We start from the raw sequence: 27,345 nt of genomic DNA, 5'->3' as shown, positions 1-27,345 counted from the left end.
AAACTTGATTGAGTTAACAACGCCAGCCAGACCACATTAGTTGAAAACGAGGCGTGTCGAAAGGAGGACGTAGTTTCATTGTCTATGTGAAACATCGAGTCTTATCTTCGCGTAATTTTTATCGTCGAAATAGTTTTATGCGAATTTAAAGGCAACAGTATAACCAAATCGTGATTATTATATGATGAAATTATGGGTGATATTAATGAATAACTGATTGCAGTGACAGAAAGTATCTAGTTAAAAGATATTTTATTGGAAAAGTGATTGGCCCGAAATTCAAGGTAAACATAAACAAAACCGTAATATTTTCGTATTAGTGTGCTGCAAGCGATTTGTATTTTTAAATATTAACAGAGTTTTTAAAATTATGATCATAAGTATTTTAGACAGGCACATAGAAACTCAATGTGGAATGTTATAAATACATAAACAAATTAAAAGTGAGGGTATGTAGGTATAAGTCACTAGTATTTTTAGTTTTTACAGCTTAAATCTAATAGGAAATTGTAATTAATGTCTTCCTAAATTAATGATAATAAAATTGATTAATAAGCTTGAAACAATTAGATAAGTAAGTTTAAGTACCGATTTAATAAAACAGATTGAAACGGTTAATCACCCATTGTCACCTAAGTTTAGCGATAACAAACGCATGATTTGACGGGTGTTAATCCAGAGGTTACCAAACTTTTTTTCTCATAAACACTTTCAAATTTAACTGGTTTCGGTGGACCCTCTGCTACTATCCAAAACTCGACAAAACAATCAATTATATTCACCTGTGGAAATTTTCGTTGTAACAACCACGAAAAACAGTTTTCAAAAAAAAACCTTTGTGAGACTCGATTACTTAGTTAATTAATTAATTGTGCTGCGCGTATATGACAAAAAGTAAAATTGTTGTCCAGGGAAAAAGTTATTTCAGCCAACTTTAATTTTCATAGCAACTCACAACACAAGGAAGCAATCAATTCACAAATATGAAATTATTTTATCTAGAAAACTCCCCATTCGGTAGGAAATCAGATAATCTTTTGGACCTCCGTTTACGAATCGTGAACCCCCATTTTTATATCACGTTAACGTAGACACCCGCCGAATTTTCCGTAGACGCTTGTCCATCTGCACCAATTTGGGAATCGATGTTTTAATCGATAAGTTACTCACTGCTTTGTTTTAACAGGATTATCATACGGGTTTAAATCTATACTCTATTTACGAGAAAGTTGAAGAGTTTGTTTGGTTTGGTCGAGCTTATCTTAGGAACTACTGATTATTGTGTTGAATACCCTAGGGATAGACTTACCACGCTAGGACCAATAGGAGTGGAGCATCAAAGAAAAATGTTACGTGCGCTGCGTAAACGCTTACGCAAAAATTATGTATGGCGGAATTGTTTCCCTCTAGTAAAAAAAAGTACCCACTGAAGTGAATCCAGAGGGTTCACACGCTACGTCACACAGGCTTGCATAAGGCTCTTGACCCGGGTAGGTAATGGCTCAGGCATGGGGGTGCTTCAGTTACACCCCATACCTCGCAGATCTGAAATGCATCGGTCCCTTTGGTCATTATTATTAGCATCTATATATACCTACTTTTTGACGACCTCCCATGGCGCAGTGGTATGCGTGGTGGATTTTCAAGGCAGAGATTCTGGTTCCCAGGCTGGGCCCATTCAGGTATTCTTAATGGTCCAGGTCTTTCTGGTGGGAGATTTCGGCTGTGGCTAGTTACCACCATACCAGCAAAGACGTACCGTTAAGCGATTTACCGTTCCGGTACGATGTCCTGTAGAAACCAAAAGGGGTGTGGAATTTCATCCTACTCCTAACAAGTCCACTTGCTCTCCAGAAAGGAGGAAGGCTTGGCCCTTTATTGGGACATTAAAATATACAGGTATCATTTTCAATACCTGTTCACAAAGGAAAATTCAGCCTAAACCACTTAAACTCATAAAACAAACAAATAAGGCAAAGGCAATGAACTTAGGGTCATTGTATCCTCTCAGTGGTTCCTACTGACATTGCATAGCATGTGATTAGATAACATTTGCTCGTCAATCGTGTGATTGGTGTAGTTACCTAGTCATTAGATGAAACAATAAACAAAAGATTCCTTTCCTAAGCTCGCATTTCTTGAATGTGCGTTTGAACGACAATCTGCATCAAATAATTTGTCACCAATTTTCAAGATTATCGAGTTCATACCGAGGGACTAAAGCTGAAGACTGGTTTTACAAAACAATGTGAAAATTCATAAAACAATGCAGTTATTGTTCGGTATAGATTTTTTCTGCACCAAGACTACACTATCAGGTTTGCTGTATACACTTTAATGTGTTGCCTTATCTTCTGTAGTCAGCTTACAGAATTTGCTGTAACTTTTTTGCAATTAACCGTCGTTGAACTCTCCAGAAATGGATACAAAGCCTTTGCCTTTAATTATGTGATAACTCTTTGGATCATGCGTTCCCAACCAGACATGCTAGAACGGCCATAGTTAAGTAGATACGATATCCAATTATGGAATTTGGACCGTAGTAGTTTTGGAAGGTTTTATTTCAGGTCTTCAGTTGTCGAAGTATAAAAGGTTATTTGTAGATATTTTCTTCGGGGTACCACTAAAAATCTCCAGTGGCCAGACTGCCGATTAATTTATGCAAAAGAAAATATTTCAAGAATACGCTTTATACTTGGGTTCTTGTGGGCCTGGACCCTTGCGGCTCTCTTCGAAAACCATCACAGTCGAAGCTCCATAACTGGATACCATACTTACCATGATTTAGCATGAGCCGACAAACCTTCACAGCCGATATAAAATGAGATAGCTCAGATAGATCAGTCCATGTGTCCCTAAGCGCCTATATGCAGCCCGCGGGTTGTGGTTTGAATAGCTCTGCATATGATCAAAAAACCACGCCACTGTCCGACGTATTTACCAACTTGTGATTCCGTCCGCAATTCGGCTGACATTGACACTCGACGGCCTCATCCGACAGACGTGATCTGGGTTGAGAGCGCGATCGTAGGAAACAGACTTAGGCACGTTTACTGCTACTTTGCGGAAGTGGACCAATAATGTCTTCCCGACCGAATTACGACCATAACGGTCAATTTTATTGTTATCTTTGAGTGTTTTTTTCGTTTAAAGTTAAGGCAGTTTTAAGTTAGTAAATTAAAGCTAACTTATCCAATTTTTTCATTTGTTTTATTAGATTTATTTTCATATGTATGTCTAACCTTGTGAAACTTATCCTAATATAACAAATCATGCTCACGTGGAATAGTGGCAAGCATACTGGCTGCATTTCCGCGTTGGACAGTTAAGCTGATCCTTTGCGCAAAAAACGTGTCAGTCGTGAGTCGAGGCAACTAGCCGCGGATAAATAATTCTCGGCGGCTCCCGATGTTGATTCTATCTTCCTGATAAAACACGGAAACAGTATGTCAACGCATGTAGCGTCCCACTTATCCTAATGGTTATAAAAATCAGACCCACTTGGAATGGTGGCAAGAGAATACTGGCTACATTTCCGCGTTTGACAGCCTTTGCGTAAAAAATTAGTCAGCCCTTGTATTCTATTACCAGTCTTGCTAAATAGCAATTTGAGCTACTGGGTTTATTGAAAAAATCTTATTAGCCGTCTGGAGATGGGAACTTGTTACACCCCCGTTCCTTAAAAGATGGAGAGAACGTGTAGCCGTCTGTCGTCGATCCTAATAACGCTGGATAATCTCTTACCGGTCGTGTCGGTGTGTCTTAACTCCCATTATTTTGAATGGGATGTTTGTGGTTTAGGTTAATTCGCTCTGACATGGCAACTCGTCCAACTGCGCAGCTATTACTATTCCGGCTGAGTTAAGTTTTCGTTTACTGTACCTCCATTCGCCAATAGCCCTAATACCCACCAATAACCATACGCCTCGTGTTCAGAGAGGAGTCGAAGTTTGGCTTGCCTTGATTTCGTTACCTTCATTTCCCTTTTTATGTCACTGTCGAAAACAATTCTATCTGCTTGCTTCTACCACTTAGCATTAAAAGTAATGTGTTTTCGTTGTTTCCTCCGATTAATCAACCTACCTTGCTTTGTTACTTTTAATGCTAAATACGCATTCAGCAACACACGCTAATTATTTACAAATGATTATTACTCATCAATGATGCCACTTGAATTATATTCGTTACTAGTAGATGTCGCGCGGTTTCAGCTGCGTGGTTCCCGTTTCCGTAGGACTACGGGGATAAAATATAGCTTATAACCATCCTCAATAAATGGGCTATCTAACACTGAAATGATTTCATCAATTCAGACCAGTAGTTCCTGAGATAAGCGCGTTCAAACAAACAAACTCTTCAGCTTTATAATATTAGTATAGATACGCTATGGGAGATCTAAACATGGCCTCGTAAGGTTGTCTATACAAAAGACAATTCATTAATATATTTAATGGGCCAAATGGTCCAGTCTTCTTTCTAATAAAAGCTTAATTAAACTCTTGGTGGCTTTTATTATTTAATTGTATTTTTTTAGCTTTGTAAGTTCTTATGAGAGAGTGGCTCCAATTGTGTTAGCCAGCAGGCTTAGAGATGCAAAAAAATTCAACCGACTTTAAAAACTCGAAAATACACTTTTTTCTCAAAAACTCATAATTAGGTTAGGTTATTGTTAAGCAGTTTTTATTATTATTTAATTTGAAAGCGGTTTGTTTTTCCTTGAAAAAAATATTAAAAAATTGTTTAAACGGTATCTAGTTACCTATAACTATATAAAAGATAACACATAACTACTTACATAAATGTGCAATAAAAAACGAAAATATTATTAGAACGTGACCGAAGTGTTTGCCATACATCAGGTATAGGTAATTAGGTACGAGTATGGAGTATTGCTAAGTGATGACACACAGCACTATGCAGTAGTCTCTGCACTAACAAGGCCTCTTCGTAACCAAGTAGGTACTCGTATTCTATTAGATTATTTTGTTTTGTTAAATAAGACATTTAGACGGCGGAATTGTTTCCCTCTAGTAAAAAAAAGTACCCACTGAAGTGAATCCAGAGGGTTCACACGCTACGTCACACAGGCTTGCATAAGGCTCTTGACCCGGGTAGGTAATGGCTCAGGCATGGGGGTGCTTCAGTTACACCCCATACCTCGCAGATCTGAAATGCATCGGTCCCTTTGGTCATTATTATTAGCATCTATATATACCTACTTTTTGACGACCTCCCATGGCGCAGTGGTATGCGTGGTGGATTTTCAAGGCAGAGATTCTGGTTCCCAGGCTGGGCCCATTCAGGTATTCTTAATGGTCCAGGTCTTTCTGGTGGGAGATTTCGGCTGTGGCTAGTTACCACCATACCAGCAAAGACGTACCGTTAAGCGATTTACCGTTCCGGTACGATGTCCTGTAGAAACCAAAAGGGGTGTGGAATTTCATCCTACTCCTAACAAGTCCACTTGCTCTCCAGAAAGGAGGAAGGTTTGGCCCTTTATTGGGACATTAAAATATACAGGTATCATTTTCAATACCTGTTCACAAAGGAAAATTCAGCCTAAACCACTTAAACTCATAAAACAAACAAATAAGGCAAAGGCAATGAACTTAGGGTCATTGTATCCTCTCAGTGGTTCCTACTGACATTGCATAGCATGTGATTAGATAACATTTGCTCGTCAATCGTGTGATTGGTGTAGTTACCTAGTCATTAGATGAAACAATAAACAAAAGATTCCTTTCCTAAGCTCGCATTTCTTGAATGTGCGTTTGAACGACAATCTGCATCAAATAATTTGTCACCAATTTTCAAGATTATCGAGTTCATACCGAGGGACTAAAGCTGAAGACTGGTTTTACAAAACAATGTGAAAATTCATAAAACAATGCAGTTATTGTTCGGTATAGATTTTTTCTGCACCAAGACTACACTATCAGGTTTGCTGTATACACTTTAATGTGTTGCCTTATCTTCTGTAGTCAGCTTACAGAATTTGCTGTAACTTTTTTGCAATTAACCGTCGTTGAACTCTCCAGAAATGGATACAAAGCCTTTGCCTTTAATTATGTGATAACTCTTTGGATCATGCGTTCCCAACCAGACATGCTAGAACGGCCATAGTTAAGTAGATACGATATCCAATTATGGAATTTGGACCGTAGTAGTTTTGGAAGGTTTTATTTCAGGTCTTCAGTTGTCGAAGTATAAAAGGTTATTTGTAGATATTTTCTTCGGGGTACCACTAAAAATCTCCAGTGGCCAGACTGCCGATTAATTTATGCAAAAGAAAATATTTCAAGAATACGCTTTATACTTGGGTTCTTGTGGGCCTGGACCCTTGCGGCTCTCTTCGAAAACCATCACAGTCGAAGCTCCATAACTGGATACCATACTTACCATGATTTAGCATGAGCCGACAAACCTTCACAGCCGATATAAAATGAGATAGCTCAGATAGATCAGTCCATGTGTCCCTAAGCGCCTATATGCAGCCCGCAGGTTGTGGTTTGAATAGCTCTGCATATGATCAAAAAACCACGCCACTGTCCGACGTATTTACCAACTTGTGATTCCGTCCGCAATTCGGCTGACATTGACACTCGACGGCCTCATCCGACAGACGTGATCTGGGTTGAGAGCGCGATCGTAGGAAACAGACTTAGGCACGTTTACTGCTACTTTGCGGAAGTGGACCAATAATGTCTTCCCGACCGAATTACGACCATAACGGTCAATTTTATTGTTATCTTTGAGTGTTTTTTTCGTTTAAAGTTAAGGCAGTTTTAAGTTAGTAAATTAAAGCTAACTTATCCAATTTTTTCATTTGTTTTATTAGATTTATTTTCATATGTATGTCTAACCTTGTGAAACTTATCCTAATATAACAAATCATGCTCACGTGGAATAGTGGCAAGCATACTGGCTGCATTTCCGCGTTGGACAGTTAAGCTGATCCTTTGCGCAAAAAACGTGTCAGTCGTGAGTCGAGGCAACTAGCCGCGGATAAATAATTCTCGGCGGCTCCCGATGTTGATTCTATCTTCCTGATAAAACACGGAAACAGTATGTCAACGCATGTAGCGTCCCACTTATCCTAATGGTTATAAAAATCAGACCCACTTGGAATGGTGGCAAGAGAATACTGGCTACATTTCCGCGTTTGACAGCCTTTGCGTAAAAAATTAGTCAGCCCTTGTATTCTATTACCAGTCTTGCTAAATAGCAATTTGAGCTACTGGGTTTATTGAAAAAATCTTATTAGCCGTCTGGAGATGGGAACTTGTTACACCCCCGTTCCTTAAAAGATGGAGAGAACGTGTAGCCGTCTGTCGTCGATCCTAATAACGCTGGATAATCTCTTACCGGTCGTGTCGGTGTGTCTTAACTCCCATTATTTTGAATGGGATGTTTGTGGTTTAGGTTAATTCGCTCTGACATGGCAACTCGTCCAACTGCGCAGCTATTACTATTCCGGCTGAGTTAAGTTTTCGTTTACTGTACCTCCATTCGCCAATAGCCCTAATACCCACCAATAACCATACGCCTCGTGTTCAGAGAGGAGTCGAAGTTTGGCTTGCCTTGATTTCGTTACCTTCATTTCCCTTTTTATGTCACTGTCGAAAACAATTCTATCTGCTTGCTTCTACCACTTAGCATTAAAAGTAATGTGTTTTCGTTGTTTCCTCCGATTAATCAACCTACCTTGCTTTGTTACTTTTAATGCTAAATACGCATTCAGCAACACACGCTAATTATTTACAAATGATTATTACTCATCAATGATGCCACTTGAATTATATTCGTTACTAGTAGATGTCGCGCGGTTTCAGCTGCGTGGTTCCCGTTTCCGTAGGACTACGGGGATAAAATATAGCTTATAACCATCCTCAATAAATGGGCTATCTAACACTGAAATGATTTCATCAATTCAGACCAGTAGTTCCTGAGATAAGCGCGTTCAAACAAACAAACTCTTCAGCTTTATAATATTAGTATAGATACGCTATGGGAGATCTAAACATGGCCTCGTAAGGTTGTCTATACAAAAGACAATTCATTAATATATTTAATGGGCCAAATGGTCCAGTCTTCTTTCTAATAAAAGCTTAATTAAACTCTTGGTGGCTTTTATTATTTAATTGTATTTTTTTAGCTTTGTAAGTTCTTATGAGAGAGTGGCTCCAATTGTGTTAGCCAGCAGGCTTAGAGATGCAAAAAAATTCAACCGACTTTAAAAACTCGAAAATACACTTTTTTCTCAAAAACTCATAATTAGGTTAGGTTATTGTTAAGCAGTTTTTATTATTATTTAATTTGAAAGCGGTTTGTTTTTCCTTGAAAAAAATATTAAAAAATTGTTTAAACGGTATCTAGTTACCTATAACTATATAAAAGATAACACATAACTACTTACATAAATGTGCAATAAAAAACGAAAATATTATTAGAACGTGACCGAAGTGTTTGCCATACATCAGGTATAGGTAATTAGGTACGAGTATGGAGTATTGCTAAGTGATGACACACAGCACTATGCAGTAGTCTCTGCACTAACAAGGCCTCTTCGTAACCAAGTAGGTACTCGTATTCTATTAGATTATTTTGTTTTGTTAAATAAGACATTTAGACAAATTATATTCTGGAATAGCGTATCGATTTTTTCCAACGGGAATAACGGTGAAACTGCGGTGTGTAGATAGAAAAAAAATAAAACCGGTCAAGTACGTGTCGGGGTTTTCAGTGTAGGGTTCCGCAGTTATGCGTCGACTGAGAATGGTGCTTAATCTACATAATGAGTACTAGCGGATGCCCGGGACTTCGTCCGCATGAAAGACGATGAAGACTACCCCTACCCTACCGCTACCCCTCCCTTCCCCTACCCCTACCCTACCTATTAAGGCTGCACACGCGACGGAAGCTTAAAAAATGGAGTAATTTCTCCCGTTTTCCTAACATTTCCCTTCACTGCTCTGCTCCTATTGATCGTAGCGTGATGTAATGTCAAAGTATACTATAACCTGCCCATATAAATATGAAGAACAATTGTACCAAGTTTCGTTAAAATCCGTTGAGTAGTTTTTGTTTCTATAACGAACATACAGACAGACAAACGAAAATTTTACTGAGTGCATTTTTGAAATCAGTAACGATCACTAATTATTACCTGATAGTTATTTTTGAAATATATTTCATGTACAGAATTGACCTCTAATATATTATAGTATCTGAGCTAAAAACACAAATAAACAGTGTAAATAGTATCGATTATTTTTCGACACAGTTTAGAATAATAAAAGAGCACAACGTGGCACAACTTTTAAATAATATTGATAGGATTGGTACCTAGCTGTATATTAACTACTAAAATTATCGCTTTATGTCCTGCTGCCTAATATAAGAGTATTTTTATAATAATAATTATTATCTTCTCAAGTTCGAGGTCACAGTGGGCAGTTGCTGATATCATTTAGCCAATAAACTTCAACAAATATTTAATTTGACGCTTGAATAAAATTACTCATTTATTACATAGTTTTTTACGATATAATATATTTATCATGCATAATAAAATGTAAAATATAATATTAAACAATAAAATACAATAACATATTTTATTTATAAATAAATCTAATTTTATTTCGATTAGCAGTGTTGGATCAACCATTAGAAAGCGTAAAAGCTTGTTCATGGACATTATATCCATCGTAAATAGAGGAACCATCTGAAATTGCGTGACTGTAGGCCTTTCTTACCTACTTCTGAATAATATTATGTGTTCTATATACTTCGACAAACTGCGTTGGATTAGCGTGGTAGTATTAAGCTCCAAATCCCTGCTGGAGGGAGGCTCTGTAAAGCCTTCAAAGGGAAATGAAAAGCTGTTAAAATATTTTTTTTTAAATATGGAACCAGAATCAAGACCAGAATTACTCTGTAAACAACAAAATTTTTTAAAAGTTTATGGTAGGATCGCTGGTGGTAGAGTTACTACTCGATTCTCGATAGACTTGACTTTCAAAAATTATGTAAATATTAAGTAGGTACCAGTGGACGCCCGTGACTTCGCCGGCCCTTAGACCTCTTTAATCCAGCCCTTGCAGTAGTATCGCTGTAAAAATGGAGTAACTTCTCCCGTTTTCCCAACATTTCCCTTCACTGCTCTGCTCCTATTGATCGTAGCGTGATGAAAAGTATATTATAACCTGCCCAGGAGTATGAAGAATAATTGTACTAAGTTTCGTTAAAATCCGTCGAGTAGTTTTTGTTTCTACTACGAACATACAGACAGATAGACAGACAGCCAAAAATTTTATTGATTTTTGGAATCAGTATCGATCACTAATCACCCCCTGATAGTTATTTTGAAAATATATTACCTACCGATTTATTATAAGAAGAAGAAATTTACCAACTCGACAGATTTGACGACCCAAAAGTGCTTTTGTAAAAAAGCCTACCTACTTGAAACACATGAGAAATATTTAATTTGGGTTCAATTGGAACTTAAAGCAATTTTTTTATTAATTTGACTACTAAATTGAGTATATTTTTTTAATTTAGGTTAAATAGCTCTTAATAGTGTGTATAAATTTGATTATACTCGAAAATAAATTCTAACTCAATTCTAAATACGTCGAACAATTTATAAATGATTAAAAATGAATTATACCTCGGTCATCAACAAGAAGTGACACCAGAAGACTTTAGGTGACAACAGGAGACAATAGTGACAGCGGGTGCCTTTGCGGCACCATGACTAACATTCTGCCAGAGAGTGACAGACGTTATTTTTCCAGATGTGGTCTCGGTTGGCGTGGTGGGTGCTCTGCTGCATATGCGCCAGCGAGGCGCTGCGAGTGGGCGTGGGCATCGCTGACGTCACGGGCCCACCAGCTGAAATCGGATTCGTGAGTACTGTTTCATTTTGTCATAGCTGAAAGAACATTGTGCTACTACTGGCGTGCACAATTTTTTTAAACAGGGTAGGCATTAGCATTACACATATTAATTTTAATAAAAATTCAAATATCACAAAGTACAAATGCGCAGCCGTCCTCAGAGAAAGCTGTGCATTTTTGCTTCTATGAAGTACACATCGTTGACTGGAACTTTAAAAACAAGTCTGTTTGCCATAATATTTTAATTAGTATATATTGCATTCTTTGTAAGTTCTCCCTTGACTATAATCTCACCTGATGGTTAAGTGATGATGCAATGTAAGATGGAAGCGAGCTAACTTGTTAGGAGGAGGATGAAATTCACACTTCTTTCGGTGTCTACACGACATCGTACTGGAACGCTAAATCGCTTGGTACGTCTGTCGGTAGGGTGGTAACTAACCATGGCCGAAGCCTCCCACCAGACAAACCTGGACTAATCATAATAAGAAAATCTTAATCGGCCCAGTCGGGGATGTTATTAATTAATGTATAGTACAATTAAAAAAAAATTGGCGCGTTAGTCGCAGAGGGTTAAGAATATATTCATCCCTTTCGCCAAGGAACCCTAATATTGAATTTACTTCGCGGTTATCGAGCGAAGGTTGTAGGCTTTCATTTTAGTTCATGGTTCATGGACATAATATCTGCTAAAATCTGTAATTCCATACGCATTGGCTTTAATTAAATCCAACGTCCTATCAAGACTTATTTGCATTCTATTAACGTAAAGCTTTTAGCGCACTGTTGAGCAGTGAGCCGACGGCGTGATAGTCCAGTGGATATGACCTCAGCCTTCGATTCGGAGGGTGTAGGTTCGAATCGGTCTGGGGCATGCACCCCCAACTTGTTAAACTCAGTTATGTGCAGTTTAAGAAATTAAATATCGTCTTGTCTTGTCTTGCCAAAACGGTTGCTGTCGGTTCGAAAACTAGATAAATGTATGGGAATGACAAATCTTAATAACATGATCTGTCGATAGCAAATGTCATACCCATACATTGTTTTAGTTTTCGAAGCGTTAGTGATCGTAGATATAGAACCGACGTGCCACTTGGTTAGGGGGTGTGCATATCCTACTAATATTATAAACGTGAAAGTTGAAGTATGGATGTAGGTATGTTTGTTTGGATGTTTATTTGGATGTTTGTTACTCTTTAACACCGCTATTACTAAAGCGATTTGGCTGAATTTGGAATGAAAATAGATTTTACTCTTGATTAACACAGGCTGCTTTTTATCCCGAAAAAATCCATGGACTCCCGAGATTTGCGAAAACTTAATAATTTTGATGGTATGAATGTTTGTTACTCTTTCACGTCTCGGCTTCTGAACCGAATCACCTGAAATGAAACCTGGATTAACACATGGGCTACTTTTTATACGGGAAAAATCCATGGTTCCCGAGGGATTTCTGAAAAATTAAATTCCACGTGGACGAAGTTGCGGACTGTTACATCCCTAAATTCTATATTCGTAATGCAGAGCTGTGACACAGATATAAATGTTCTGTCAGCAATATATATGCTTTATAAACCGTAGCTCTGCCTCTAAACATTCAGTCGTTCTGGTGATTAGCCGAATTGCTGTCCAGCTACGGACCTGGTTTATGCCCGCCGGTCTGGACTAAGTAACAAGGCTAAGCCCCTGATAATACTAGCCGCCTATAGACCCTTTGCAGGTCCTCGCGAGTCGCGAAACGTAGTGATCCATAGTAATAGAGTTTGTTGTCGTATTTTGAACTATAGTTAAATTATAAACAATAAAACTCAGTTTCAGTTAACAAAGTGTTTTTTTTTTATAAACACCGAGAAGCCGAAACTAACAGGACGTCCGCTAGTAAAGGTATATATATACTGTAAACTCCTCGATAGCAATTCTGAGTCAGATTGCAGACTTAGGGATCACCAAAGATCGCACCGGAGTCTTCCGAACCCTTTACGTGCCTTCACTAGCAGTTGCCCCTACTTTATCCGCGTTGGATTCGGTTGTTTGCAATTTTCTTAAAGATTTCTAAAATTATTTATATTAAATTATATCCCATACAATTTATATAATAATGTAGATTGTGGGTACGACTTTTGGTTAAATGAAATGTAATACGAATGCTTAACCCTCATTCGCACGTGAGGTTTTTTAACGGACGTTAAAAAAGCGTTCTAATAGGTACAACAAATGCATTCCCAAGTATATGTTCAAAGTAATGCTTTTTTCGAACAGTGCTGCATTTTCAATTTTGGGCGTTGGATATAGACCTTCATTTGACTTCATACTATATTTCAACGCTTTTTTAACGTTCGTTAAAAAACTCTCGTGCGAATGAGGGCTTAGGGTAGCTAGGTGAGAAAATGGTTAAGTCAGTCAATACTAATGAGGCTACAAACAAATAATAAATTTCTTTATTAACATTATTGTAGACTAACTTAAAAACCAGTTTTGTAAATGTATTTCAAAATTTGAAATATCATTTATTTCGAAACTTGACTTGCAACTGAATCCTTGACAAATTTTATATGGCATACCTACTGTAGGCAAGCCGTTAAATGTTGAGTAAGATCGGCAAGGTCTGTTGGATTGCGAGCCTGCTATGCCCAGACTTACTTCATTTTATAAACTAAGTTGTCAGCTCATGCCCATAGGTAAGTAGTTTTTGACGGCTTCCATGGCGCAGTGGTATGTGCGGTGGACTTACAAGACGGAGTTCCTGGGTTCGATCCTCGGCTGGGCCGATCGAGGTTTTCTTAATTAGTCCAGCTGCTGGCCTATTGACTATTTTGGTCTTTATTATCAACCTGTTAAAATAAACATCAAATCAATTGACAAAATGTCATTTATCTACTGTGTGATATCCACCAGTAAGCACCGGATGACATTTTTTTTTTATTATTTCATTTTATAATATTAAATTCTTAGGTTACCTTAGTTTTAAGTATCTTATTAAAATTAGATTTAGCAATTACTTTTAAATAATTACTAGAATAATGAGCGTCAACTTGCCAACAAACTTTCTGTACAGTTTGGCGAGAGTATCGATATGTTAAATAATTGTTAAGTATATCTAATCAATAAAATAAATTAAAAAAAAACATTTGTTACATAGAATCTCAATTTCGTATATGTCAACTGGCAAACGTCAAAGATAGTGAATTAGCTTCCTGGTCTAGCTGGTAGGAGGCTTCGGCCGTGGCTAGTTACCACCCAACCGACAAATACGTACCGCCAAGCGATTTAGCGTTCCGATACGATGTCGTGTAGAAACCGAAAAGCGTGTGGATTTTCGTCGTCTACCTAACAAGTTAAGTAGCCCACTTACAACTTAGATTGCATCATCACTTACCATCGGTGTGATTGTAGTCAAGAGCTTAACTTGTAAAGAATAAAAAAGGTATGTCCTAAACAGGCTCTAGTTCTAAGCATGAATATTGTAATTTCTAATAAACTTTTGCCCTCGGCTTGCCTCGGGTCAAAAGCAGACCTTGCCACTCATGTTCGTACTTTATCGGCACTTTATTATACCTAATTTATAGTAAAGTATTATTACGAAGACGAAAATGGCGTGTAAATAAGTATGATTGTCAAACACACTCTTAAAACGGTCTTTTCCGACTAATTGGAGGAGAAACGGAATTTCGGTTAAATTTAGAAATTGGCAAATGGTCTTAAAAAAAATTGGAGGTACCAACCTTTTACAAAACATTTAATATTGAAACTTTCAGATGGGGTATGCTCACCTGGAGCAATCCGGGCACGGTATCCACCTGCGGCAGTTCGCGCGCGCGTTCGTGCTGGAGGACGAGAGCAACTCCACGCGCGTCGTGTACGTCTCCGTGGACGCTGCTATGATGGGCATTGGCGTCAGGCGAGAGGTGGGTAGACTTTGTGTACGCACGGCATCCTGCGGCAGTTCGCGCACGCGTTCGTGCTGGAGGACGAGAGTAACTCCACGCGCGTCGTGTTCGTCTCCGTGGACGCTGCTATGATGGGCATTGGCGTCAGGCGAGAGGTGGGTAGACTTTGTGTACGCACGGCATCCTGCGGCAGTTCGCGCACGCGTTCGTGCTGGAGGACGAGAGTAACTCCACGCGCGTCGTGTTCGTCTCCGTGGACGCTGCTATGATGGGCATTGGCGTCAGGCGAGAGGTGGGTAGACTTTGTGTACGCACGGCATCCTGCGGCAGTTCGCGCACGCGTTCGTGCTGGAGGACGAGAGTAACTCCACGCGCGTCGTGTTCGTCTCCGTGGACGCTGCTATGATGGGCATTGGCGTCAGGCGAGAGGTGGGTAGACTTTGTGTACGCACGGCATCCTGCGGCAGTTCGCGCGCGCGTTCGTGCTGGAGGACGAGATTAAATATACGCGCGATTATTTTAAACTACCAGTAGATGGCGTTCTTAGAGAACTTTGAAACAATCCCTTTTTGAACACGTCAAGAACCTGTTGCGATGCAGTTATGCTAGAGGCTTATAGATGGCGTTTTGTTTTTTATTTTTAAAACGAAGTTTTACTTCAGTCGTGCGGCTAACTCAAACAATCGTTTTTTGAAGTGATAGCTTCATGTGGGACAGTAAACTGCTTCGTAACGTAACGCGTTATGGCTTCACTTAGTCTGGTTTTCCTAAGTTATATTAAATAATACTCCATGTTATAGTTCACTGTATTTGTACTTTATTACAATATTAATTTAACACACATTATGACCATACATTTTATATCTGAAAACCGCAGGCCTTCCACCACAGACTACACCTCTACTCCCGACCACAGACTATATAATACTGTCGTAGTAACTACTCTTACAGGCAGCAGGTTCAGATTCTGTCGAACGTCCCGAGATGCACCCTTTATTTAGCATTTCTTTGAAGGATATTTTACTTTTTCCAGGTAATAAAACGTCTACAAAAGCGCTACGGCGACTTGTACAACGACGGCAATGTGATACTAAGCGGCACCCACACGCACTCCACGCCGGGCGGGTTCCTGCTGGACTTCCTCTTCGATCTATCTATACTGGGCTTCGTCAAGGAGACGTATGTTGCTTACATCACTGGCATTGTTAAAGTAAGTTAGTACTTTAATTGTTACAAGTACCTACTCCTGCAGGTTAATTTATTTTAGTTAACTTTTACGACATTGAGATTCTATGTAACAAATGTCATGTGACATGTCATACCTGACAACCATTCGGGGATATCATAAAGTGGGAACATGACATTACTCAGTTGATTTGATGTTTATATTAATAGGTTGTTAATAAACAGCAAGCATTATTATTATACGGTCTGATTTGGAGTTATATTGCCTAGAAGATATAACTATATATATAAATATAGATGCATTCTTTGCTTTAAAGGGTTAGTATATTGCCTAGAAGATGCCTATTCATTCTTTGTTTGAAAGTGTTTAAATTGTAAGTAGTAGGAAGTACAGATGCTAGAAGGGCATTCCGAACTTGCTGTGCGAATTAAACATTCCGAGATGAGCTTTACAGAAAGACCTATAGCCTCATATTTTACATTATTCTCTATAATATTTAAAGTTTTCAAGTATCGCTAGATTATAGTCATCATCTTGTAAATTTGTAGAGTACCTATATTGATAACGTCATTAATTTGTATTTGCAGAGTATAGTGACAGCGCACAACAACATAGTGCCGGTACGCATGGAGTACGGGGAGGCAGAACTTCTGAATGCCAACATCAACAGGTCCCCGTCCTCGTATCTGCGCAACCCGCCCGAAGAGAGAGAGAAGTCAGTTACTGTATTTTGTATTTGTAGACTATAGTGACAGAACACAACATGTACCAACATTAACATGTCTCAGTCTTACGTACGTAAGAAACAAACAAAAAGTCGTATATGTATTACTGGTAACCTTGTATGTTGTCAGATGTCATGCTTGGAGTTTCCCTGTGTGATCGAATCAAAAATGAGGAGATCCGCAGAAGAACCAAAGTCACTGACATAGCTCAGCGGGTCGCGAAACAGGTGTTAGAATGGCCACACCGAAAAGCACAGTGTTGATCGACCCCTATTACTAGCTAGACCATCAAGCTGGTAGCACACGGAGTCGCTGGATGTTGGCTCCAGATCGCGTTTGGAATTCAATATAAGAGGCCTATGTCCAACAGTGTATACGTTTATCGGGTGTTAGGGTTTATTTACACGAGCGGCTGCCGACGACTGCAGTCGAGTGCAGTCCACTGCAGTCGTCGGTAGCAGTTGCCGCTCAACACTAATTGATGATGATGATGTATGGACTGAACAAACTTTGTGAGTATCTTTAACTCTCTTCCAGGTACAAATATGACGTAGACAAGACACTAGCCCAGATCAGGTTCGTCACACCAGAGAATGAGATAGTGGGAGTGATCAACTGGTTCGCCGTCCACCCGACTAGCATGAACAACACTAACCGCCTCATATCTTCCGACAACGTGGGCTATGCGTCCATACTTATGGAGAAGGAGTTAAATGGGAATAACACGTTACCGGGAAAGGTAATTCATTTCAAATCCATTATAAATTAATTATTATTTCTTAACATAACAAGCCTGCATAAGACACTCTGCTATTACTATTGGCACTTTACTATTGACATGGACTTTTAGGGGGAGCACTCCTTGACGATCACTAGCAGCGTAGTGCAATGAAGGTACTGGCGAGTATGCTAAGGTCACCGAGCCTGCCAAAATGCGCTTAGGGTGGCTACCGAGGGCGTTTTACTGAAACGTTTTATTTTAAAACCCAAAGGTCTTCTCCCTCAGTATCTCAGAAAGAGATTTCCCCTCGTAACCCCCAAAAAATAGGAGGCATACAGCTAAGTTATTTAATTATAGGTTAGCTATAAGTATTCCCTTATATTATGTTTAGGGGTATTAAATTCCAACACGAACGTGTGGGTCTTCTCTGGCCATTGTGAACGGGGCGGGGGTACGGACCTCGAAGCACTGCCTTCTTCTTGTGTCGCGGAGGATATTGCTCCCCCGGTATTCTCTTCCAACCCTTCCCGGGGTTGAAACCTTTTTATCGGCCTAAGGGTTTGACAATTCCAGCAGTTATACTTTTTTTGTAAGTACATTTTCTTCCACCAGGGTCGCATAGTATGTGCATTCGCATCAACGAACCTCGGCGACGTGTCCCCCAACACGCGCGGACCGCACTGCGAGTTCTCCGGCAAGCCTTGCGACCAAGAGAAGCTTCTGTGCAAATTGCACAAAGAGCGTTGCTTTGCTTCTGGCCCTGGGAGAGATATGTTTGAGAGCACGAAGATTATTGCAACTAAGCTTTTTGATACGGCTATGGTGAGTTGACTAATCGACCCTTTAAAGAAACCGAATATATAAGTGTGCAAATATGAGATGAGGAGACTTTGGGAATTTATATTTTCAGGTAACTTTGACCCTTTGGAAGTTGATCTTGTATAAGTTACTTATAACGCAAAATGGTATAAGTAAAATTTAACGTCTTTTAACAATGTCTTGTAGTTTTGAGTGTTTTTCAGAATTTGTATTATTTGACGTATTATTTTCCTGAATTTATTTAAGGAGATAATTGAGATAAAATATTTGCAGAAAGTTCTTAAAGGACCAGGGGAAGATCTGACCGGACCTGTGGGCGTCATCCATCAGTTTGTGGAAATGCCGACACAAGAAGTCTCGCCATATGATCCAGTTACCGAAACATTTAATGCTGTGAGTAATTTTACATAACATTTTTGTTAAATACATAAATTAATTTTGTTGCATATAGTTTATGTTTCAATTTCCTAATGTATTATCACAGTGGAACCATCATATCAATCACAGAATATTTCTGTAATCTCGGGTTAAGCTGTGCTGTTTCAAATAATGAGGTATTAGCTTCGAGCCTGTGAAAATATGTTGGTAATGTTGGTGTTTAGTGTAAATAATAAAGAAATTCTTAGTAGAGATCCGGAGTTAGAAAGGTGGTAGTTTATCACTATAACCCTCGTGTTTCATAGAGCGCGTTAATTCAGTTCCCGATCACGAACATTAATATATTTTGTGAGTGATTACAGAGAAAATTCGCTATATGCTCGTCAATCCACAATGTTGTGGCATGGTTAATATAACCTACTAATTCCCCTTTTAAATTAAAGTATTCATCCTGTTAAGGCCCATTAAAAATAGGCTAAGGATGACAAATCTTTAGTAGCTAAACTTTTAGTGTGAACAGAGTGTACAGAATGGTCGTTTTGATTGGGCAAATCTGTAGTAGACGCTTTAAGTTACAGAATACGTTTTTCTTCAGAGTGCAAAAGTCTCCGGTTGCTACCCAGCGATGGGCTACAGTTTCGCGGCCGGCACCACGGACGGGCCCGGCGCCTTCGACTTCACGCAAGGAACCACCTCCTCCAATCCTCTCTGGAACGCCGTCAGAGACTTCATCGCCGAGCCCACTGCTGAGGATATCCAGTGCCAAAAGCCGAAACCTATTCTACTTGCTACAGGAAGAGTACGTTTTGATTACATTACGTCATGGTCAACAAATGTGGAAACCTGTAGTCTGTAATATTGCGAGGTCTTTACAATTCCTTCAATCATAACTATTCCGGTGAATCTATGAAGAATTCTAACATTTAATAACAAAAATAAATTGCAATACTTAACAAAAAGGGGCAATCTGACCCAACAAGGTTATCCCTTTTTGTTATTGCAATTTTGCATTCATCGCAAAAGCAATATCATAAAAAGGTAGGTTGGAAGAATATCGTTAGAAGTCATGGGTCTATTTATTAGGGTCTTCTCTAATGAGGAAGAGAAGAATTTACCTTTTGATTAATTTAGATACATGCACATTTCTACAATTTTTTAAAAGTTTTCTCGGATTTTAGCTATGTCACCTAATCAAAATAAACTTTTGTCTTCATAATTCATATCATCGAGTACATGTTCCCTATTTCCTTCCTCTGCTTACATTTTTTTAAGACTTCTAAGCATATCGTGTAAGTGTATTATTGTATGATTCCAGGCGAAATTCCCTTACGAATGGCAACCCAAAATAGTATCGTGCACCATGGCTCGTATAGGGGGTCTGTTCATGGCGGCAGTGCCTGGGGAGTTCACCACCATGTCCGGGAGACGCCTGCGGAGTGTGGTCGCCAAGAGTTCCGGCGCCAGGAGAGTCGTGGTGGCTGGACTGTCCAATGTATATTCGGATTATATTGCCACGCCTGAAGAATATCAGGTAGATACGCTTAGGATAAGGGTTGACCTTGACGGAGCATTATTGGTATTTTGAATAATATTTAGTTAGATGGTCTAAGGTCTAAGGACGTGGAGGAGTGACTAAGGTGCTAGAATATTGGAAAGCGCAGTTTTAACCTCCCACTATGTGGACCGACGACATCAAGCGGATTACAGAGAGCTGTTGGATCAAGATAGTGGTGTTTGGATTTCCATATAAAAGGGTTATCCAGGTCCAGCAGTGGAAGTCCATCGGTTGATCATGAATCATGATTTTGTTTAGGATGACTGTTCACAATTAGGTACTTGTCTAAACTAACATAGACTGTGTCTAAGCGACCTCGGATTACTTTGCACGAATTCCTCAATGACGTCGTTAGATTGAAGATAAAGTCTATTGTACCTTACGTAAATACACAGTTTGATGCTTGTTTAAATAAATATATAATCAAGTTAAGTTTAAGCTTTGTTACAAAATAACCGAGACGCTTCTGGGGCCTTAACTCACAGTAACAACCCCTTGTCACTTTTTAGTTAAATAAATGTTTAGGTGTATCTATCACCTTTTCACTTTTTTTGTGGAGTGAAGATTTTAGTGTTTTGTTGGAAGTGCAGGTTAGATATTTCAATATTTATTTATTAGCCATCATAAACCTGTCCACAGATTTGTAAAGAAATAATGCTGAAGGTCAAAGAACGCGTTCTAATTATGTTATTGTGATGATAATTCCAGGCTCAAAGGTACGAAGCGGCGTCCACCATCTACGGGCCCCACACGCTGGACATCTACCTCAACAAGTACGTGGAGCTCACCAACGCTCTCTTGCAGGTAGGCTTTAAATGCTTTACTATAGATTTAGGGTATTTTGAGTCAAGTATCTTAGTCTATTTGTAGTGACTTTTGTAGGTTTGGGTGTACTCTTCTATAACTGTGATGGACCTGCCAATGCATAGCTTTAAGCAATGTGTTAAAAAACATTTGCTTATTCGAGGTTACTACAACATTGATGAGTTCCTTAAAGATAAAAGCGCTTGGAGGCCATTGGATCAGCTTCCACCTTCACACAAAAAGTAAAACTATAAGAAATTGTAATGTTATCATCAATTGTAAATTATAATACTGTATGATTTTTTTAAAAGAGCAACTGTTGAGTTTCTTGCCGGTTTCTTCTCAGCAGAACCTGCCTTTCGAACCGCTGGAAGAATTTTTACAAATAGTCATCTGACGTTTTAGGGCTCCAAGCTGGACCCAGGGCCGCAGCCCCCGGACTTCAGCGAGCAGTTGATCACGCTGGTGCCGCCGGTGCTGTGGGACTCCGCCCCGTGGGGCCACGAGTTCGGCGACTGCCTCAAGCAGCCGCAGAAACAGTACAGCTATGGAGACATCGTTGCTGCTACTTTTGTGAGTTAACTCGGTCCTATGAACTCAAGTCTTAGAGTTCATATAATGATTTATTTATTTTGCTATCATCCGCGAAAAGTCGACGAACCCATGCGACAACGTCGTTGTCGGCATGTTGACTCTACAACGTGCAATTGCAAACTTGCACGTTGTAGAGTCAACATCTCCTGAGGATGCTCCGGTTTCGGGGTGAAACGTACATAGAGAGTATTTTGTCGGACCTGGGTGACGTTGTCGCATGGGTTCGTCGACTTTTCGCGGATGATAGCAAAATAAATAAATCATTATATAATCATGATGAACTTCCGCAAAGTAACGCCTGCTTCTTTTCAAGACTTGAGTTCACACCTACAGTGTTCACATCACCTAAACACCTGAAAGTCAGTATACAACTTGTTTAATGTTCAAGCAAGAATCGCAAGCGTCAATGCGAAATCCGAACAAGAAAGTTGGTTTTCCTTGGAAACTGCATTCGATACTGAGTTTAGATTAACACTGAATTTTTAGTCTTGACAGAATTTTCAAGGCGAAACTGTATAAATAGGCAGGCGCGCCCCAAATTTAACATCATTATTTACGTTTACGCATAATTGTAGTCAAGCGCAAGTCTACTTAGCATAACTAACTTCTTGTGTAACTACTCTAAGGAGCTAGAGCGACCCTGCACTGAAAAGTGCAGCGTTAGCCGACCCCCCACTAGATGGGTCGAGGACATCAAGCGACTTGCAGGGAGACGCTGGATTCTGGCGGCTCGAAACTGTTGTAATTGGAAGTCCATCCATTGAGGCTTATGTCCAGCAGTGATGATGATGATGATGAACTATCCTAACGATTTATTTATTTATTTATTCATTTAAGTTACATTTCCACATGTCATAAATAAAATTTCATAATTATTACAAATGGAACCCTGTGAGGGTGTTGTAACTACAAAGTAAAACTTAACTTAACTTAACATAACATAACATAAGATAAGATAAGTAGAGAGGCGGATTTATCGTTTTTCGGTCAAAAAATCATAATTTTATAATATAAAGTATATTATAAAATTAATGATTATTAATGTATATATCAATAAATATGATTATATTCAAGCAAAAAGATTTTTAAAGTTAATAAAAAACTCATTAATGTTTTCCTTTTTCTTAATGTTTTGCGGTAATTTATTTGTGACCAGGTGTCGGGACATCCGCGGAACAGCGAGCGGCACGGGCGCTGGTACGCCGCTGTGGAGCGGTTGGAGTCAGAGCAGGATGACGCGTGGACGGTCGTGGCCACAGACGCTGACTGGGAAACCAAGTGAGTTGTTCGTTATCAACCCATACTCGGCTCACTGCTGAGCTCGAGTCTCTTCTCAGAATGAGATGGGTTAGGCCAATAGTCCACCACGCTGGATGCGGATTGGCAGACTTCTCACACGCAGAGAATGGGGATGATGACTAGGTTTGAATATATTGATTATTATGATACATTCGGGTAAATAAGGACAATGTTAACTAATTTATACATAAAAAGCAAAGATTGTCTGGATATTTGCAAAATAAATGAGATTATAAAATTTCAAAATCTAATTAAAAATCTTTTATCGTAATTATATGAAAATTCATACAGTTTTAGCTTCCTTATATTAAATGTGACATTTTTTAATACCTATATGAACTATAAACCTAAACGCACAAAAAACAAAGCTATTGGTAATTTTTTTTGAACGCACATACAAATCTAAGGATCATTACATTACCTACGACGTCATTAGTTCGTGCCATTTTGTATGGGGCGTTTTTCAGGGATCCGCGGCAGCGCCGCAAATCTGACCCTTTAAACCCCTGTAGCTCCGAAAGTAATGATCGCAGATACCCTGTTCCTTTTACAAAATTGCTTTAATATTAGCATACTCTTAATTTATATACAATTTAAAAAACTGTCATCATCCCATGAATCGAATCTCCTCTCAGGTGCTCGTGCTTGTACGAATGTAGGTTGCTAATTTTTTTGACGGCCTCCGTGGCGCAGTGGTATGCGCGGTGGATATACAAGACGGAGGTCCTGGGTTCGATCCCCGGCTGAGCAGATTGAGATTTTCTTAATTTGTCCAGGTCTGGCTGGTGGAAGGCTTCGGCCGTGGCTAGTTACCACCCTACCGGCAAAGACGTACCGCCAAGCGATTTAGCGTTCCGGTACGATGCCGTGTAGAAACCGAAAGGGGTGGGGATTTTCATCCTCCTCCTTGACAAGTTAGCCCGCTTCCATCTTAGACTGCATCATCACTTACCATCAGGTGAGACTGTAGTCAAGGGCTAACTTGTAATGAATAAAAAAAAAAATAAAAAAAAAAAGGTTGCTAATGATGATTGTTATGCTTATCGATGTAACTTTGGAGAGGGTTAACAAAACCGTTCTGTATCCAGGTACATATGGCAGCGTAGCTCCAAAATCCTCGGCACCAGTAAAGCGGAGATCGAATGGGAGATCCCCGTGGGCACTCCCCCCGGCACCTACCGCCTGCACCACTACGGCAACTACAAGTACATCCTGGGGGGCATCTACCCCTACCACGGGTTCTCTGACTCCTTTGAAGTCACGTAACTCGAAACGTAAATAACAAATATTTTTTTTTAAATTTACGATCTACGTAATTTACATTTTTTTTTTTAATTTGAACAAAACTGCTATTTATGTTGTTCGACAAGTGCATAAAATGAATAATTTTGCTTATTTCTACATACTCGTAATATATTAAAATTAAAACGAGGAAAAGTTTGTAATCTCTGGACTCTATTGAACCGATTTAGAAATTTCTGACTTTGCAAATTGTTAATCATATTTCGAGACTCTGAAATATATTTAACCGATTTTGAAAATTCTTTTATCAATAGATAACTACGTTATTTGTGAGTGTCTGATGCTATATTTAATTTCCGTGTTCTCACAGAACTGAGAATTACGCTTGTGAATTGTCTGGTATCTATTTATAGTTCAATATTTTTTTAATGATTACTAATATGGTTTTAAATAAGGAAATGGTTCGTTTTGTGCACTTGTATTGCCAATGGGAGTTAAAATTACACATGCGTACAGAAAAGGCTATGCAAGTCGTAATAGGAAATTGACGTATGTAAAAAAGTTGTCTGTGGAAAATTTAACATTAAGTACGTGTTTTTAAAACGTGTGTTATACGTCAACCGCCTGGTTTACGGTAACTGTCAAAAAGAAAATCCGTTAAATGATACTCGATAGGTATCATATAATATACTTCTCATTAATAAAAATCGAAACAGTTCGCAGGTATGGTTTAGACGGACTGATTCGATTTTTTTGGTGAGAAGCATAAATCTTTGATAATAATTATGCGTGTTGTGTTTTAAACAGCATCCGTGTATTTGGTTCAACATTGAAATGAAACCAGAGCGGCATTCCATAGCGCGCCTCTCGGACAGAGGTTGACAACCATTCGAATTGGAAGAGCCAATAATAGCAATTTACACAATTTCTGTTCCTAAACAGACACTTAGATTTTTGTTGCAAATGTAGGTACCTACTTTATTATAAAAATTGATTTAGATTTAAATAATATTTTTAAAGTTGCGAATAAGAATATTGTAAGAATGCGGCTCGCGAGCACACAGGTTGCCGACCCCTGCTCTAGGACAATGCACTCACACCTGTGTGACGTAGTTTTCATAGTCAAATTATCACTTTATTTGTAATCTGTAATTTTCCATGTGTAATTGTAACTACCATAAATTGTATAGCATTTAACGAATACTGTGCCCATATTGAAATTATAGGCCAAAGTTACTCCAAACTACTATGTACATATTAAATTAAAAATGATATTGTAAAATATTTTTAATTTGTATAATATGTATAAATTTCAAAATATTCGGTCTAGTTCAGTGGTTTCCAAAGATATTTAAGCGTTATTTATAAATAAATGTATCTATAATTTTTGATATTGTAGTAAGCTTGCCTTGTGTTAATAATAATAAGGAAGTGGATATTAAATACCTACATAGGGTATATACCTATATAGGCGTTCTGTGCCCACCCTAGGATTTTGAGCTATTTGGGTTTGGAATTCTATTTTTATTCAGGCCCACCCTAGGAATTAATCCTAGATACGCCAATGTGTACCTAACAAAACCTTACGTGCCTACGTAGGTATGTCTAGCCTACTTTATTTACGAAAATTCTTGATTCTGGTAGCTAACTGAGTTACCAGGAAATGAAAATTTCGGAGCGTCGGAACAAGATAATGTACCACGCAATTTACTTGACATTGTGGCTGTTAAATTGTATAACTATTAATTAAGCAACAGTAAGTATACTTAGCATTATTTTTTTATTTAGTTTTTTTTCAGATTAAGATACTTACAAATTAATTATTATGTACCAGTGCCTACATTTTATTTATAGGCCTGTATATGTAGACAATGATATTAAAAGGTCGTTGATAAGTAGGTATAAAATATAAAAATATCTGATGTGTTTTATAAAATAAATTAAATAGGATATTTAGGTATGGATTTAAAATACTACTTATCTACTTAAAAATATTATTGTTACTTTTGATAGTAAATTCTCTTGATACGGTATCGGGTAATTAACGATAAAATATGTGATTTTTTTTACATATGAATGTCATCCAGGGTTGTCAAACTGTTTTATTTAAGTGCCAAAAAAAAATGGTTTATTAATCACAAAGAAGTAACATTAGTTTACAGCTAACCTTTTAAGTATATTAGATTAATTAAACTCAGGTACGAAATAGTTACTGAGTACCTATAGATAAATATATATATAATTGACAGCTATGAATGAATTTTGACAGCTATTCTTTGCTTTTCGGAAATGAATTTTTATGAAAAATGAGGTGGAGTATATAGGTACATTCGTTTTAGTTTTGTTTGTGGATAATAACATAAACTAACTTGTTTAATGTTTTATTGTTGTTAGGTATAATGGAACGATGATTCATTTTTTGTATCTGAGAGGCTTACATTAACATTTCGGTAGGCGGCATTAAAATACCAACATTCCAAGAAGGAAATTTCTTTAGCGCCCACTAGTATGGGATTACAATAAATAATTGAATGAATCTCACTGTGGAATAATCTGAACGATTGGCAACCCTACTTCTGTAATCAAATAAATATTATCAAATACTGTATCTATTATAAGTACACCAATGGGTCTAAGTTAAGATAACAATTGTTGAATTCGGATTTTATCTAAGCAGATATAGGTATTAGTTATAAATGATAGCTTACTAAGTCCTTGGGCCTAGGAATAAAATGTTTATGATATTATTATTATGTAATAATAATAAACCCTATAAAATAAATACCACATCAGAGCTGGTTTTTATAGAATATAAATTTAAAATCTCGCTATAAATATCACATTCCTAGATTATATCATGAATAAATATTATGTTCTTGGGCCCAAGGATTACTAGGATCTTTTACGTAACAATTTGTTTAGTTATTAAAATAATTAGGCTAGATTATTTTTAAGATGATAGAGGCTTGCCGTATCTACTTCCACGTAACTATATATGTATATTCTAAACTTGCCATTGATTGGAAAATAAACGTTTTTATAAAATAATGCGTGGTTTGCTTTCAAATTTTCCAATGTCTTAAAAACTAAGAACTTTTAAAATTCAATTTTCGTTTAGTTTTTTATCACAATCACACACACACACGCACGCACGCACACTCACACACACAGACACACACACACGTTTTTGATATATTTATGTTTTGTTTTGTGATGAGTGGTAAGCTGTGATGC

At 38.2% G+C, this 27,345-nt stretch overlaps 1 protein-coding gene across 1 annotated transcript; it reads left to right on the top strand.

The window, feature by feature from the left end:
- The first annotated feature begins 49 nt into the window (after window positions 1–49).
- On the top strand, window positions 50–27,159 carry LOC112058267 (neutral ceramidase). The gene is made up of 14 exons (XM_052883465.1): window positions 50–284; window positions 10,800–10,910; window positions 14,657–14,806; window positions 15,822–15,998; window positions 16,562–16,689; window positions 17,237–17,438; window positions 18,033–18,242; window positions 18,513–18,632; window positions 19,213–19,416; window positions 19,933–20,148; window positions 20,881–20,976; window positions 21,382–21,549; window positions 22,727–22,848; window positions 23,958–27,159. Exons 2-14 carry the CDS (start codon window positions 10,800–10,802, stop codon window positions 24,133–24,135), a joined length of 2,082 nt encoding a protein of 693 aa, XP_052739425.1. The 5' UTR covers window positions 50–284; the 3' UTR covers window positions 24,136–27,159.
- The last annotated feature ends 186 nt before the right edge of the window (window positions 27,160–27,345 follow it).

The sequence above is a fragment of the Bicyclus anynana genome, chromosome 9, assembly GCF_947172395.1.
Source record: "Bicyclus anynana chromosome 9, ilBicAnyn1.1, whole genome shotgun sequence".
In the NCBI taxonomy this organism is placed as follows: Eukaryota; Metazoa; Arthropoda; class Insecta; order Lepidoptera; family Nymphalidae; genus Bicyclus; species Bicyclus anynana.
Note: the sequence above shows the minus strand (reverse complement) of the source record. Positions and strands in the feature narration are given on the sequence as shown.

Coding starts and splice junctions, on each gene's coding strand:
- LOC112058267 (XM_052883465.1), top strand. CDS start 10,800: ATGTGGTCTCGGTTGGCGTGGTGGGTGCTCTGCTGCATATGCGCCAGC. Junction 14,807..15,821: donor GCATTGGCGTCAGGCGAGAG/GTGGGTAGACTT, acceptor TACTTTTTCCAG/GTAATAAAACGTCTACAAAA. Junction 17,439..18,032: donor ATAACACGTTACCGGGAAAG/GTAATTCATTTC, acceptor TTCTTCCACCAG/GGTCGCATAGTATGTGCATT.